Source organism: Notamacropus eugenii, chromosome 4 (genome assembly GCF_028372415.1).
Source record: "Notamacropus eugenii isolate mMacEug1 chromosome 4, mMacEug1.pri_v2, whole genome shotgun sequence".
Classification (NCBI taxonomy): Eukaryota; Metazoa; Chordata; class Mammalia; order Diprotodontia; family Macropodidae; genus Notamacropus; species Notamacropus eugenii.
Genome location: NC_092875.1, coordinates 178,099,999 through 178,115,581, shown reverse-complemented (window position 1 = coordinate 178,115,581; position 15,583 = coordinate 178,099,999). Strand labels below are relative to the sequence as shown.

Genomic DNA, 15,583 nt, shown 5'->3' with positions numbered 1-15,583 from the left:
TTTCATAGGATTGGAAAAAGTAATAAAATCACTTGAATAGAGTAAGTATATCTTCATCATGGGACTTCTCCCTTGTCCCTTTCCAGAAAAGGGAACTGAAAACCCTTTGTTTTCCCTCATATAAGTAAATATGAAGCAAAATCCATGAGCCACTGAGGCAATTGATTTTATTTTTTGCTCACTGAAAAATCCATTATTCTTTGCAAATTAAATGAGCCTGTTTTTGAGATTGCTACATTAAAAAAACAAAACAAAAAAAAAACTTTTGACAAAAATTCCTTTCAAAGAAGTTTTCAAGTCTACAAATACCTCCAAGAGTCAAAATGGCTAAATTAAACAAAATGTTTCATTTGTAAACAGTCTATTTAATTTATGAGAGAGAAACTGCAAACCTGTCTGATGCTGGTGGTGACCTGGAAGCTGTATAACCAAGGTCTGATAATATTTCTGAGCATCAGTAAACTGAGACTGTATTTTCCGTTTGTCATCATCTCCAAACATCTCTGAGCCTTGGCTATTCCTGATGAATTCTTGGTAATGTAACTCAAGATCAGATATTGTCTTCATGTAATCTTCCTGACGCATTGTCTTCAGCTGAAAACAAAACAGGAAGAAATTGTTAGACAAGCAGTCAAGTACATGGACAACTCCACTATGCAACCAAGTCAAAGGGCTTAAAATGTGTTCATCCTTCATTGCTGAAGAAGACCATGTCATCAGAGAAATAATGACATGACTTACACTTGACTTTGTTTTGAGTGAGGGAGGGCTGTGCAGGTCACCAGCCCCACTTCTCCTCCAGAGCCATCTGAATCCAGTGACCAGATATTCATCAGGATGACTGGAGAGGCAATTGGGGTTAAGTGACTTGCCCAAGGTCATACACATAGTAAGTGCCAGGTATCTGAGGTGAGATTTGAACTCAGGTCCTCCTGACTCTTGCACTGGTGCTCTATTCACTGCACCACCTAGCTGCCCCACCAAGTCAAAGAGGAGACTGTTGAAAAATAGCCCCACTCTAGTTGTGACCGAGGGGCTACCTGTCTTGTATGTTCAATCTAAATGAAAGGGATCCTTGGTGATTTAGAGATTATTCTGTGGATACTACTGATCCTAAGAATCAACTACTACCCTAAAATATGCTTTGGATGTTCTTAAAAGAATCCTATAATTAATCATAAAGGATAAGAAAGTGTCCAACTGAGGGTAAGGGGGGACATTGCCTCAACTCTGTATAATATCCAAAATGTATGGGGTACTAAGACAAACAGATAAGACCTAGATGAGACCAAACTCTATTCCTTTATAAGACAAGTAGTCAAAGGATATAAAAAACAATTCTCAAAAGAAGTGCCAACTATTAACAACAATTTCTCGTCATAATCAATAAAAAAAATGCAAAGGAAAATCACTTCATATCCAGAAGATTGACAATAATGAAAAAAAGACAGAAATAATTTATGTTGGAATAGTCATGGAGACACAGGCACACTAATACACTGTTGGTAGAGTGTGAATTGGTCCAACTACTCTGGAAAGTAATTTGAAATTATATTAAGAAAATGAATAAAATGCAATTATCCTTGGACCCAGCAATTCTACTGCTAGGCTTATATCTTAAGGAAGTCAATGATAAAAAGAAAGATTCCAAAATTAGCAAGCACTTTTTGTAGTAGAAAAAAAACTGGATACAAATTGGAGAATGGCTAAATAAGTTGTGGTACCTGAATATAATAGAATACTATCATGCTGTAAGAAAGGAATACAACATCTACAACGGTGTAAGTGGAAAGAAAAATAACTGAAAGTGTGAAATTAAAATAATAAACCTTCACCCCAAAAAAGAGATACAAATGATATATCTCCCTTCCTTCTTTGCAGGTGTGAGGGTAAACTATAGGTGTAGAATTCGCTGTATAATGTTGGATTTAGCTGATGTGCTAGTTAATTTGCCGGACTACTTTTTTTTTCCTTTTGTATTCTTGGTTATAGGAAGTGTTGAACACTTTAGAACATATAGATTCTTTTCCTTTTTTCCTAATTATCTTTAGAAATAAACCTAATATTGCTGGGTCAAAGGATATAGGTAGTTAAATAACTCTTTGGGCATAATTCCAGAATGCTCTCTAAAATGGCTGGGTCAATTCATAATTTCACCAACAATGAATTAGTGTCTGAATAACTCTTTGGGAATAATTCCAGATTCCTCTCTAAAATGGTTAGATCACTTCACAATTCTATCAATAATGAATTAGTGTCTAAATTTTTCCATATCCCCGCCAACATTTGTCACTTTCCCCTTCAATCATTTTAGGTACTCTGGATACGGGAGGTGGAAGAGATTTATTAAGAAATATAAGTGATCTAAAAATAAAAGACATTAATAAAGCTTTTTAAAAATAAGAATCCTACAATAACTCTTTCTTTTAGTCATTCAGTTAGCAGCTCTAAAATACAAAGGTTTAGTCCTCAAAAGGGATCTGATAATTTTAAGGTACCAAACACAATGGTTTCTAATCATAAAATAGCACAGTGATGAGTGCCTTTAAACTTTTTCTATTAGTAATTCAGGCTCATCTGATTACTTTATGTTAAGTCTCTCTATTATCACAGGTATTGGGTTACCTGTCTCCCATTACGAGTATGCTTAGATCTCTTCATCTACCCTGGTCCATCTCATAATAAAGCCAGTCAGCACTGGTTTCCATAGTTCTCCAACCAGCCTGATTAAAGTGGTAATCTCTTGAGAATCCCATCCAGTCTCTCAAAGATACTTACCTTAGCAATAGTCATAGCTCTGATTTTCTCAATATCAATCATACAGTAATGCCAAGACACCAGACTCTTCATGTTGATATACAACTGATTCCACAGAGCCAAAATGGCTTCATAATACTGCTCAATCCTAGAATTAAAAGGAAAAAGATTTAAAGTTAAACTTTCAAATTTCTATAGCAACGGAGAAAAGGAAGGAATAACATATAACTGACCATGCAGTAAGATTCAAATAAAATAACAGAAAGGGAGAATATAAGTTTACTTTTCAAAATCTGTATCTTACGCACACTAGGGAATATGATAATATTTAACTCACTTTTTCAACTTGGATATGGCCATTAAAATTCTCAGATTATCCATTCTAATGGAGATGAGCCACTGCATGGATAATTCAAAAACACTTTGTTTTGAAATATATTGTATATCTGTATTTGTATGTGTGTATTTTGATCAATAGATTTTCCTAATTGGCAATGGGAAAAGATGACCTTGAAATATCCTGAACAGCAGGGAGAAATCAATCGCAGAATAAAATTTTGCCAAGAATAGTCCACTAATTCAATGCTGCAAATATCTGTTGAACAGCTATTTTGTACAAGGTATTATATTGGCCACCATGGAAAACACAAATAATGACATTGATATATTTACTTTCCAGGTGGCATCATGCTGTACATGCATTATCTCATTGGATCAAAGTGAATACTGCACATGGACTCTCATTCCTCTCCAGGCTACACTCTGTTCCTTCTCTACCATCCTCACTCCAGTATTGGAATTCAAACACTGGAAGGGCCCTCCACTCCTGAGGTCTTTTCCTCTGATCTGATGGCTTCTCCCAGAATCACCATTTAAGGAGGGCAACCACATCAGGCACGTCTCATTCCTTTCCAGGTTGAACTCCAGAATTTTTTTCTACCATGTCCCCTCACTAAGTACCTTCATTTTTCTCCCCTCCATTTTCATCTTCTTTTTATATCTTTCCCCATTAAAATATCAACTCCTTAAGGGCAGAAACTATCCTTCTTTGTGCCTGTATTTGTATTCTCAGCACTCAGCACATAGTACGTGCTTAATAAATACTTGTTGATTGACTCATAAACTGATATTTCACTTGTATTTGTTACCAAATGCAAAATTATTAATATACTGGGAATATTCATGGTAATTTCTTCAAGAACTGTTCTGAAACATAAAAATAAAATACTTTTCAAAAGAGAGAAAAAAATTTTTTAATGTAGATGGAGTAAATGACAAATGTCACTGACTTCTCTTTTCACTCACAGCTAGATTGAGGTTTTTTCTTCATAATGTAATGCCTTTTTCAAATCCTCTTCCAAAGCTCTACTATAGTAGGTATTACAAAATTTCAACATAAAACAATCTTGAAGTTAAAAGCAGAGTTGTCTTTGTCTGCTAATTTTTTTTAAACTAAAGAAGAACTTTTGGAGAAATAGTAATTCTCTAGACATTCTCCCCAACTCCCAGCTAACAGATGACCACTGATAAGTGAGACTCACAGAAAACTTACTTGTAAGAAAGGTCCACTGCTAATGGATTTGGAGGAGGGATAATAAGACCAACAGAAGGGACCAGCATATCTACACCGCCTGGGCCAGTCACATACCACTTGCTGCGTTCATTGTTGTCCTTTAAGATACATTCATCTCCCTTGTGCACTATTTTCTGTCACAAAAGCACAAAAGTATTTTTTTGCCTCTATTCATAGAACAGTAAAAAAATAGAGTTGAAATTGACCTTAAAGGTCATCTAAGACCAGCTGCATCAAACTCAAGTAGAATCAGATCCCTGTGGGTCGCAAATTAACATTATCCATGTTTTACTGTATTTTTATATATTTTGCTAAATATTTTCAATTGCAATTTAATTTGGATCAGGGTGTACTTAGAAATGTTTCAGGCCACATGATTGACACCTCTGTGTAATCCCCAAGTACACATGACTTTTGTCCCACCTTGTCAAAGTCATGGAGGGGAAGGGGGAGTTAAAAGGTAAGGGTATAAAATGTTTCAGATTATATTAAGTATGTATGTGGGGGAATGGGGGATAAAGTGGGCCTCCTTCATCAATTAAAGATATCATATACATCTCCCTTTGAAATTTAAAAAGACAAAACCCAAAATATATTCAGTTTCATGTCAGAGCACTAGAAATACCACCTTTTAACCAAGGGCTAGCACATAATGGGTCCCTAGTTCCTTAAGCAGAGATGACAACTAGCTTTATTTTGAGGTATTTCAATCTCAATAGTCTTTTAGGCTCCTCACCATGGACACCATACTTAGTAGTCAGGACATTTCTGTTTAATAGACTAGGACTAGATTTCATTATTTCATTAGATATCACATTTTGCATGAAAAAAACACAAAATCTAACTTAATTGATTAAAATTTTTGGTATTCTTACAATATTTGGTATTCTTATATTTGCTGAGTAGCCTATAGAAAAACAAATATATTTAATTACTGCATAAAATTTGTAATAAATACTCAACTTTTTAAGTCTACCTCTCCATTACGTCTCTTTTAAGGTAATATAGAAGAAAATACACATTCAAGGCTAATGTTCCCTAAAGAAGTTCAATAAAGGCAAAACTGTTGAGCTTATTTGCTAAATGACTCTTTCAGATATAAAAGCAAAACCACCCATTGTCACGCTACTTGAAACTTCAGTTAAATATTGATGTCTTACTTGTGAATAGCCTATAGGGAAGTGAACTTCTGAATTCTTCTCAACAACAGCCAGTCAGGACATACCTGGTCTTGTTTGTAATCACACAGAGCCCTGAGGATAATGGGTTTATTGCTCCTGTAGTCTGGGTTCCGAGGTTTCAGCTGAACAATCTTCTTGGACTTGTTTACCAAGTTTTGTACCTGGCGCTTATATTCAAGGATCTTCTCTCGTTCTTTCTGTAATTGCATTTTTTAAATCATATTTTAAAAATTGAGAGCCTAAGAATTATCTGGAAAAATATTCCAGATACTTTAAAATAAAGTTATCATAAATTATAAAATACTTATATTCAGTGTAAGACCACAAAATTCATTTAGGGGAAGAATGAGAACCTTTCAAGATAAACCATTACATAAGCTACTTACCTGTGAATTAAAGGAGCAAAAAAGAACACCACAGCGTGGAAGAATTGCTTAAACATCTTAGTATACTTTTCCAAAGGATTTTTGAGGCTAAGAAATCACTGTTCTCTTTGTTTTCATTCTGGCATGAAACTTACAAAGGATCCAAACACTCTGAACCACATGACTTGATAAAAATTGAACATGAAGAGAAATTCACATAATTTGATCTATGAAAGATCAAGAACTCATGTATACCTAGGGATCTTATTTTATTTGTCATGGGCTCTTTTACCTATTACTAACAGACCAGTAATCATGAGTAGCATGCTAAGTGAAGTCCTACTGCATTGTATTTTTACCATTGCCAAAGATTTTATATTGATGATACCTCAAGTTCTTTGATCTGTTCCAGTAAGCGTTGCAGTGACATGTTCTTATCACAGGTATACTTCTTCCGGATGGAATCTTGTAGGCCTTTCAGGTAGGCTTCAGTTGACTGAGCCTCTTCAAAAAACTACCAAGGAGAATGATGAGCACAGTTAAATACTTTTTAAAGAGCATGTCAATGAAAATGCAATAATTACTTTCTAATAAATAGAGTGTAAGTCATTGTATAAGCTAATGTTCACATTTTATATCATGAGAAAAGCAAGTGATTTTTTTTGCTGTTCAGTCTCCTCATGAGTTCAACTCCTCATGACCCCATTTGGGGTTTTCTTGGCAAAGTTATTGGAGTGGTTTGCCATTTCCTTCTCCAGCCCATTTTATAGATGAGGAAACTGAGGCAAACAGGGTCAAGTGACTTGCCCAGGGTCACACAGCTAGTGTCTGAGGCCAGATTTGAACTCAGAAAGATGAGTTTTCCTGACTCCAGGTCTAGCACACTATATATTGTGTCACCTAACTGCCCCAGAGTAATTAATAGATAGCTAAATAAAAATATTAGCAAAGGGAGAAATTTTTTCATGTCTAGATTGTCTACTCCTAGTGTCTCAGAATGCCTTCCTTGCCTAAGAATCATTTGGTGACCTGGAAATACATACTTTTCAAAATCAAGAGTAATTCATGTGTTTATGTGTTGTGTACTTTTTCACCTTTTCTCTTTAAAATCCCTAAAATAAGTTAACTGTTAACGCAGAAGTAAAATCTTACCTGAAAGTAGGCAGCATTTTCTTTGAGGTGAACATCAATGCATTTGGTGATCTGAAGAATCCAGCTCCACTGAGTCTGCAGAGTATCCATGTACGCCTGCAGAGAAAACAGGAGTCCTTTAAAATGTCATTAAGCAGATTAAAGCTATTTTTCCCTAATAGTGGCCAAAGGAACAAATCAGCACTTTTCCATTTGACTGGAAACTTAGGTAGTTGTTCATGATTTTAGTGCCAGGTTAAATGAGCTTCTCCTAAAACAAAAAAAGAACTGCCCAACAGTCCAACTGGCTGCAAGTTGAACTTAGTTTTTAAAACCAGGCTTGACAAAGAGGCATAATACACTGGCATAAAACTAGAATTCAGACTGCTTTGAATGGAGTTTTTATGTTAGTGTAAGAAAATTCCACACATTCACCTTTTCCCTTTGTGGGGCTTATCAATTAGCCCCAGAAACTACAATATAAATGTCTCATAAAAAGTCTACCTCAATTTTGTCTGAAGCAGGATGCTGGTTGAGAACGAGCTGATCACTTTCTTGCTTAAGTTTGTTGAGTTCTTTTTCCTTAAGTTCCAACTGGCTCATGCGTATCTGGAAAGACCAGAGCAAGAACAAACAAACCCTTTAAAACAAGTCATCCATCAGCATTCCATTTTTCTCATTTTTTAAAAAATAATGGTAGAGGCAAACTGCATTTTCTTAGCAACTAAATAGCTCCTGAATTATCAAGGAACTCTGAATCAGCTCTTTCTAAATTTTGATGATGAGGGTGATGATAATAATAATAACAATATTTAATCTACCTCCAGAGAAAGAACTGATTGAGCCTGAATGCAGATTGAAGCATACTTCTTAAACTTTCTTTATTATTCTTGTATTTTTGGTCTGCATTTTCTTTTACACATTTTACATATTTTTTACATACATTTTACCTATTTTTCCAATATGGAAATGTTTTGTGTGCTTGCACATTTATAATCTATATGAAATTGCTTGCCTTCTCAAGAAGGGCAAAGGAGAAAGAGAAAATTTGGAACTCAAAATTTAAAAAAAATAAATGCTAAAAATTTTTGCTTACATGTAATTGAGGGGAAAAATTAAATGTAAAGAAGTTACAGACATCATAAGAGTGAATGGATCTTTCTTTTTAAAAAATAGCATTTATATAGATAGCACTTACTACATTCCAGGCAATATGCTAGTTTCTTTTTATAAGTATCTCATTTGATCCTCACAACAACATTGGAAGGCAAGGGTTATTACCATCCCCATTTTACAGATGAAGAAACTATGGCAAACGGGTTACAGGAGTTACTCAAGGTCACACAGCTATTAAGTTATCTGAGGCTAGATTTGAACTCATGTCTTCCTGATTCCAAGTCCAGGGCTCTATCCCCTGAACCATCTAGCTAGCTCTTAAACTGAACTTAAATTGACTACTATGATGTTGACTACTACCTTTTCTACATACGTCACCAAAAAGTCATGTCAAGTGAATAGCTTTTGATAACCATTGGACTGAAACATAAACAGATTAACCAGAGAAGAAAGACATATAGTATCATTATCAATTATCACACTCTTCTATTCAGCAGTTTCTAGACTGAAATACTAAGAAAATTTAGGCGCAGGTAGGGAGAGGACGTACAGAGAGGGGCAGTGCACTTACCGAGAAAGCCTCCTGTTTCTGGGCAATATTTGTGTTTTTATCACTCCAATCATAAAGTAGCTCCTCTTCCTCACAGTCATTGATCCACATGATCTCACGGGAAGTGGCCTGGATTATGCTTTGAAGCTGGCGAAGGTGATCCATTCTTTCAAAGGATGCTTTCTGCAAGATTTCAAAACGTATCAATTCAGTGATCAAATGCAGAATTATGTAAGACTTTCAGCTGATGCCCCTCTTTACAGTCAAAAACTCATTTAAAAATAACTGCAGCCTCACTCAGTAATTTAAAAAATTAAACTAAAATGTACTAGGCAATGTCATACCATGGATAGGGACTGAATCTGTGATTTCATTGGCATAGGAAACTCAGAAGAAGAAACTCCTTCTACCAATTCAGATTGTCATCTTTTCTACAACTTTTAGTCTTAAGAGAGTTGCCTTAAGTACTAAGACCTGACCAGGGTCATATAGCCATTTGTATCCATGGCATGATTGAATTCAGGCATTCCTGGCTACAAAATCAGCTTTTTATCCATTATGCTATAATGCTTTCCAGTGTCTAATACTCAACTTAATAAGGAATGATGCTGTAGTCTTAAAAGCTACAAAACACTTCTTTTCAGTTGTTTCTTAACTCATCTGGATTCAGCTACTGGTGAACTTCAGCTACCCAGTGAAATACCATATTTCAAACAAAAAAGATGAATAGGTTTCGGAATATGGCTTACTCTGGCTATAAAATCACCTACGGTCATCTCTGCCATCCTTGCTAAAGAGAATAGGCTGGTGCCACAAAAAACACAATGTTTTCTAGGGATGAAAAAAGGTGAAGACTGTTGCCAATGAGGAAGTGATCAGGAAAGCACCAATGACAAGTAGCTGACTTTATGGTATTATTCAAGGTTTACAAAACATTGGATTATCTCATTGGATCCTCATAGCTCTAAATTTTAATAATAAAAATTTAATAATAATAACTAACCTTTATATAGTAGCTACTATGTGTCAAGCACTTTTTACGAATATTATCTCAATGATTCTCACAACAACCCTGGGAGGTAGGTGCTTTAAGTGACTTGTCCAAGGTCACACTGCTAATAAGTATCTGAGGTTGGATTTTCATTCAGGTCCATTTTATAGATGAGGAAACTGAAGCCTAGAGAGGTTAAATGACTTGTCTGTGGATCACACAGCAAGTAAAGGTTGAAGGTTAGACTTGGACCCAGGTTATTATGGCCCCAAGGCACATATGCTATCCATTACACTATGCTGAATAGTAGATATTATTGTCTTATAGAAAGACTATGAGAATCAAATGTATACACTCCCTTCACTGTTATGGAACATGTCATTACCATGTATTGATGGCAAAATAAACTACAGGGAAAATACAATCTCTAGCTATTTTTTCCTTTTCTATACAAAAGGACTAGGAATATAATGCAAAAGCTGAAAAACTTCATTAACTTTATTTCACCTATCTGTATTTAGCAACTATTTTAATAATCCCTATCATCATAATCCATTTATCAAGCACCTAGTTACGAAGAGAACTGTGTGTGAGCAATTTTCTCAAACTTAAGTTTTGAAGTGGATTCTTCAATAAATACAAAATGTTAATCTAATAGAATTTTAAAACATTTATGATGTTCCCGATAGCAATACCCTTTATTGAACATAAACATGATTTACATGTACTTGAGAAATACATGTGCTTACCACAAGGTTTTCATATTCTTCCTCCAGTTGATATATTGCAGATTTCTCACGCTTGAAGAAAATAAAAGGTATAATTATTCAATGTGACCTGTGAATTCAGCCTAGTCCTGGCATTATTCCTGATCTCCTCTTTCTCAGATCTGGCTTCAGACCCTTTCCACCCAAAATAATGTTGGTTCTAAGAGTGAAAGATTCTTTTAACCACAGTTAAATTAGTTGTACTCAGATAATTTGCTTGAAATCACTCTCATGATCCTGGATGCAATAAGGCACTTAGAGATTAATTTTTTTCTGAAGTGGAAAACACGAATGGGATTATTTTCTCATCATCTATCTCAGAAACGTAAGGGAAGACAGACATATATCTAGAGAGTTAAATAATAGGCAGGAAGGTTAGAATTAAAAATAATAATAATAAAAAAAGCTTAACCTTTAGTGTTTCTTGCCCAAGGAAAAGTAATGATTTAAATGGTCAAATGGAAGCAGATAGATATATTTGTTTTAATTCCCTTTTATCCAATTAGTCTCTCCTAATTTTCAATGAATAATGGGAAGGAGTTGGGAGAAGAGATTGTTCAGTATAAATGCTACAGTCACCACTAAGTAAATAATTTGCCAAAGATGTAGAAGCAATGCACCATGCTCACTCTATGTATTTCATTTCCAAAGGTACTTCCCTGCTCATAAAATACTAAATTATTTGCCCAAACACAATAGAGGCAACCTGACTGTGTTTGTGACATTTAAAAAAATTCCAGTTTAAGTGCTATTTGTGCCATGTGATAATAAATAATTCCACTTCCCCATGTGTGAAATGAGATTTTACAAATATATCACCAAGTCAGAATGATAATAATCATAAATCAACATTATTTACAAGACTTCTTATAAAAAAGAGAAATTACCCACCCTCCCAATAAATATATTTTTAAAAGAGAGCATGTAAAAGGTAGTACCAGATCAGCCTTAATTTTATCCAGCTGCCACCGATAGTCTCCAATGGCATTGTGGATGACTCTGTGGCTATTGATGTGTTGCTCCACAGATGCTGAATCGACGCCCCATTGCACTAAATCCATCTCCGCCTAGGAAGGAAAAAAAGAACATGTCTCTTCATCTCAAGCTCCTCAAGTGAAAGGCACATCTTCCCTATACAAGAAGTCTCAAAATATAAGGAGGGGTAGGTTATAGTAACAGAGAAAGGGGAATTACAAAAACTTTAAATAAGTTACATTTTTTTTTTGTCCTTGAAACTTTAGAATATAAAATAATTTCTAAAACTAATATATTCAAATATCCCAGAAATCCCAAGGATTTTCCACAGCTGTTATGGGGGCTCCCTAGGACTTCCTAAGGCAAACATGGTCTCAACCTCTAGGAATTGCCCAGAGAGATGATTCATGAAATTGTCTCCAAGGAAGAAAACATATTTCTTTTGTTGTGGTTGTTTTTTTATTATTATTAAAATCTATTCTTTTAGACTACCATAGATATTACAGAGACATAAAGTTACTACCAAGAAGCAGAATATGAAGTTCTTCGTCGCAGCATGCAATTTAAGGTGCTATCTGGAAATAAATTTATGTACCTGTAATACATGGAACTGTGGCAGGCAAAAAGAGCAGGCCAAATTATGTGTATTATCCACATGACAGATACAGGATTTTAGTTGATTTTTTCTAATCCCTTCCCCTACCGTGTGTGTGTGTGTGTGTGTGTGTGTGTGTGTGTGTGTGTGTGTGTATTGTTCAGTCATTTTTCAGTAATGTCTGATTCTTCATGACCCATTTGGGGTTTTATTAGTAAAGATACTAGAGTGGTTTGCCTTTTTCTTCTCTAACTCATTTTAACAGATGAAAAACTGAGACAAACAGGGCTAAGTGACTTGCCCAGGGTCACACAACTATTAGGTGTCTGAAGCCAAATTTTAACTCAGAAAGATGAGTCTTCCTGATTCGAGGGACAACACTCTATCCACTGTCCTGCATAGCTGCCTGTGTATATAATATGTATTATGTAATGATATAAAATAACATGTATAATTATGTACATGTACCAGCATGTATGCACACATAGAATGTGTAAACATATATAAAATGTATGCATGAATATGTGTGTGTGCCTGCATACCTTATTTGCAAATTGTCAAGTCACCACTATTTATTTCCTATGCAAACCTTTTCAGCTGACAGCTGTGTTCAGGATTTAGCAAAAACAACTGCCATACTGATTGTACTAAGCCACACCTGTGCTCAAATAGACCTGGCAAGCTTTCAAAAAGTGGAACCATTTCAGAGTCCTACCTTTAAACATTACAAAGAACTTTGACCCTTTCTCAATTAGCTAGAGCAAGCCTTCAAAAGAGTCTAGCTGTGCAATATACCAGAATGGTCATGCACTATTCCAAGCTTGATCTTCTCAATAATTGCCAACCTTGGGGAATTTAATGGAGCCACGTGGAATCTGAGTCTTCCATCGGTGGAATGCCAAATAAGAAGAGACAAAACAAAAACCTTAGAAAGGTGAAGAAGCCAGGTATGATCTCCCAGGGACTGTGCTGTTAGAGAAAGAGATCTTTAAAACTGGGCACAGAAACAGTCTCTAGGGATTGAAATGCAGAATACAAGGCTGTGTGCTTAGGAAGGGATAGGCAAGGAAGTACAGGGTAAGAGAGAATGCAAGGGCAAACCACCAAGTAAATAATAAGATAACTTTCCCTTAGAGGTGGGAACAGTCTGAATAGTTATTCAGAGACTGATAGGCTCATTAGGTGTCTACTGATAACCCTAGTGACATTAGCCACTTTAAGAGAGGAAAGGGCGTTCATTTGCTAATGCAAGTTTCTCCTGACTATAAAATGGAGGACTTTTGCTACAAGGATATTTCTATAAGGTTAAAATAGACAGGTTGCGTAGGAGCTACGCTAACTAAAAGCTAAAGAATTGGGCCAGGCATAACTAAAGAAAACAAAATTTCTGTAAGTTTCAAGCTTACTTTCTCAGTTATTTTCATGATACTGCCCATTATGGGTCAAGAAAAATATAACTAACCTACTTCACAGGGACTGTGGCCTGAAACTATAATCAAAACATTAAAATTGATGCTACAGTCTGTGACTCTTCATGCACTACTTGGACCTCAAGCCCCAGGTCAAAGCCATCCATCTCCATGAAGGCCTCCTTTACCGCTCTATATCTACTTCTCTATTTATGACACTGACCAGTAACAAAACTCTCTTCTAGATGAAGACCAATCATATTGGTAAGTGTTTAATTATCCCCCTCCCCATCTATTTATCACTATATATCTCTCTCTCCTCTGAATTCCTATAATACTTGCTGCCATAACACTCATCAAATAACTGATCATACACCAAGTTATTTAATTTTTCATGTGTATATTCCCTTTTTTACTTCTTTGTAATCTCCACAGTATGGAGCACTGTGCCATGAATGTTGTAGATGCTAAAAAAAAAACCCTTTATATTCAGTGGGGAAAGGTTTGGCTGCATGAAAATATTCATCAGAGAAAATCACATCAGAACATTTTAAAATAGCTGTAGGTTATTGTTGTTCAATCCAACTCTTTGTGACCCCCATCTGGGGTTTTCTTGGCAAAGATTTGCTATTTCTTTTTCCAGCTGAATGAGGATGAGGAAACTGAGGCAAATAGGGTTAGGTGACTTGCCGAGGGTCATACAGCTAGTGAGTGTCTGAGGACAGATTTGAACTCATGAAAATGAGTCTTCCTGACTCCAGGCCCAGTACTCTATCCACTGAACCGTCTAGCTGCCCTAAGTGCAGGTTAACATCTATTAAATTTGTTACGGGACAGGGACAGAGACTAGACCTGTGACTTCATTGGGCTAGGTTACTTTAGGTGAGTTAATGTTCTCTCTCCATGAAGGTCAACACCTTCTCTGAAAAGTAATGTCTTAGAGAGTTGTATAAAGCATTGAGAGGTTAAGTGACTTGCCTAGGGTCACACAGTAAAGTCAGAGGCAGGGTTTGAACTCAGGTCTTCATGATTCAGAGGCCATCTTTCTATCCACTATACCACACTACCACTTGTAAATCTGTCGTGCCACTGATTAATAACAAAACTCTTTTCTATATGTAGATCAATTACATTTGTAAACGCTCAATCTCCATCCCTTCCCATTATCTTTCTGAATTATATGCTTATTTCTGAGAATTACAGTTCATGAATAGTAGATTTCCAAGAAAAAAATCCCCAACACCTCCATCCTGGCAACTGGTTGATAATTGTGAAAGAAATGGATATTTAAAATAACAAAATATTAATGAGGGCTAAAAACTCATATTTTATAGATACTCCAGGTCTAGGTCAGAGTATATTTTAATTTTCATTATTTTACTTTACTCCTACTCTAGTGACCTAATGGCTGCATGAAAAGACAATGTCATATCATAAATATAAGGTAATGAACCAACAAGCCCAAACTGGAATATCTGGTTTTAACGCAGGCTGAGCTCATCCAATTTGTTAATATTCTAAACAATTCTCTGCACTTGTTTAAAAAACAAACCCAAACTTATCACAGAAATGAAGTACGGCAGACTCTTTAAAAAATACCTTAAGATATCAGTGGGCATACTCCTATGACTTTTTTTTTCTATCCTATAAGCTGTGGTAGCTAAGTATGCATTAAGTATGATAATAAAATAATGACTGTGATTTCTTAACCAATTACAGAAATCAGTGTTCTCATATTATGTTAAAAGATAGATATATACCGATTCTCCATACACATATACATGATATACATAACAGCAATAATGTAGGCTGATGCTAGGTCTATTTAAGTAGCTAAGTTTTTAAAACAATTCCCCACCTTTATTCTTGAGCTACAAAATCTAGTCTTAATAGAGGGTTTAACATTACCTAGCAAAAGTTATCATTAACTGCTATAGATGGCGCCAAGCTAATAGTAAACAAAAATAAATGGAAAGCAGGTCTTAGAGATAAGACCAGAGCAGATTTTTAAGTTTACTATCCTCCCTCATCAATAGCCACACAAGTTCCCTTCTACAGGACTATACAAAATTGAGACTTTGTGTATACAAAAACCTCCTATGATTGAACCTGACAACTCTGACCTATGTAAAAAAGGGTAGATCTGGATTAATATATTCTTCTTAATGGAAAT

At 35.5% G+C, this 15,583-nt stretch overlaps 1 protein-coding gene across 2 annotated transcripts in view; it reads right to left on the bottom strand.

Moving 5' to 3' along the window:
• DSP (desmoplakin) overlaps positions 1-15,583 on the bottom strand; it is a 52,809-nt gene that overhangs the window by 16,271 nt on the left and 20,955 nt on the right. For both annotated transcript variants that reach the window (XM_072603766.1, XM_072603767.1), the window contains exons 5-14: positions 11,370-11,498; positions 10,414-10,464; positions 8,695-8,856; positions 7,512-7,616; positions 7,029-7,124; positions 6,265-6,390; positions 5,556-5,708; positions 4,310-4,464; positions 2,779-2,905; positions 393-594 (exon numbers count right to left, since the gene is read on the bottom strand). In XM_072603766.1, the coding sequence (XP_072459867.1) occupies positions 393-594; positions 2,779-2,905; positions 4,310-4,464; positions 5,556-5,708; positions 6,265-6,390; positions 7,029-7,124; positions 7,512-7,616; positions 8,695-8,856; positions 10,414-10,464; positions 11,370-11,498 (1,306 nt within the window). The remainder of the gene's footprint in view (positions 1-392; positions 595-2,778; positions 2,906-4,309; positions 4,465-5,555; positions 5,709-6,264; positions 6,391-7,028; positions 7,125-7,511; positions 7,617-8,694; positions 8,857-10,413; positions 10,465-11,369; positions 11,499-15,583) is intronic.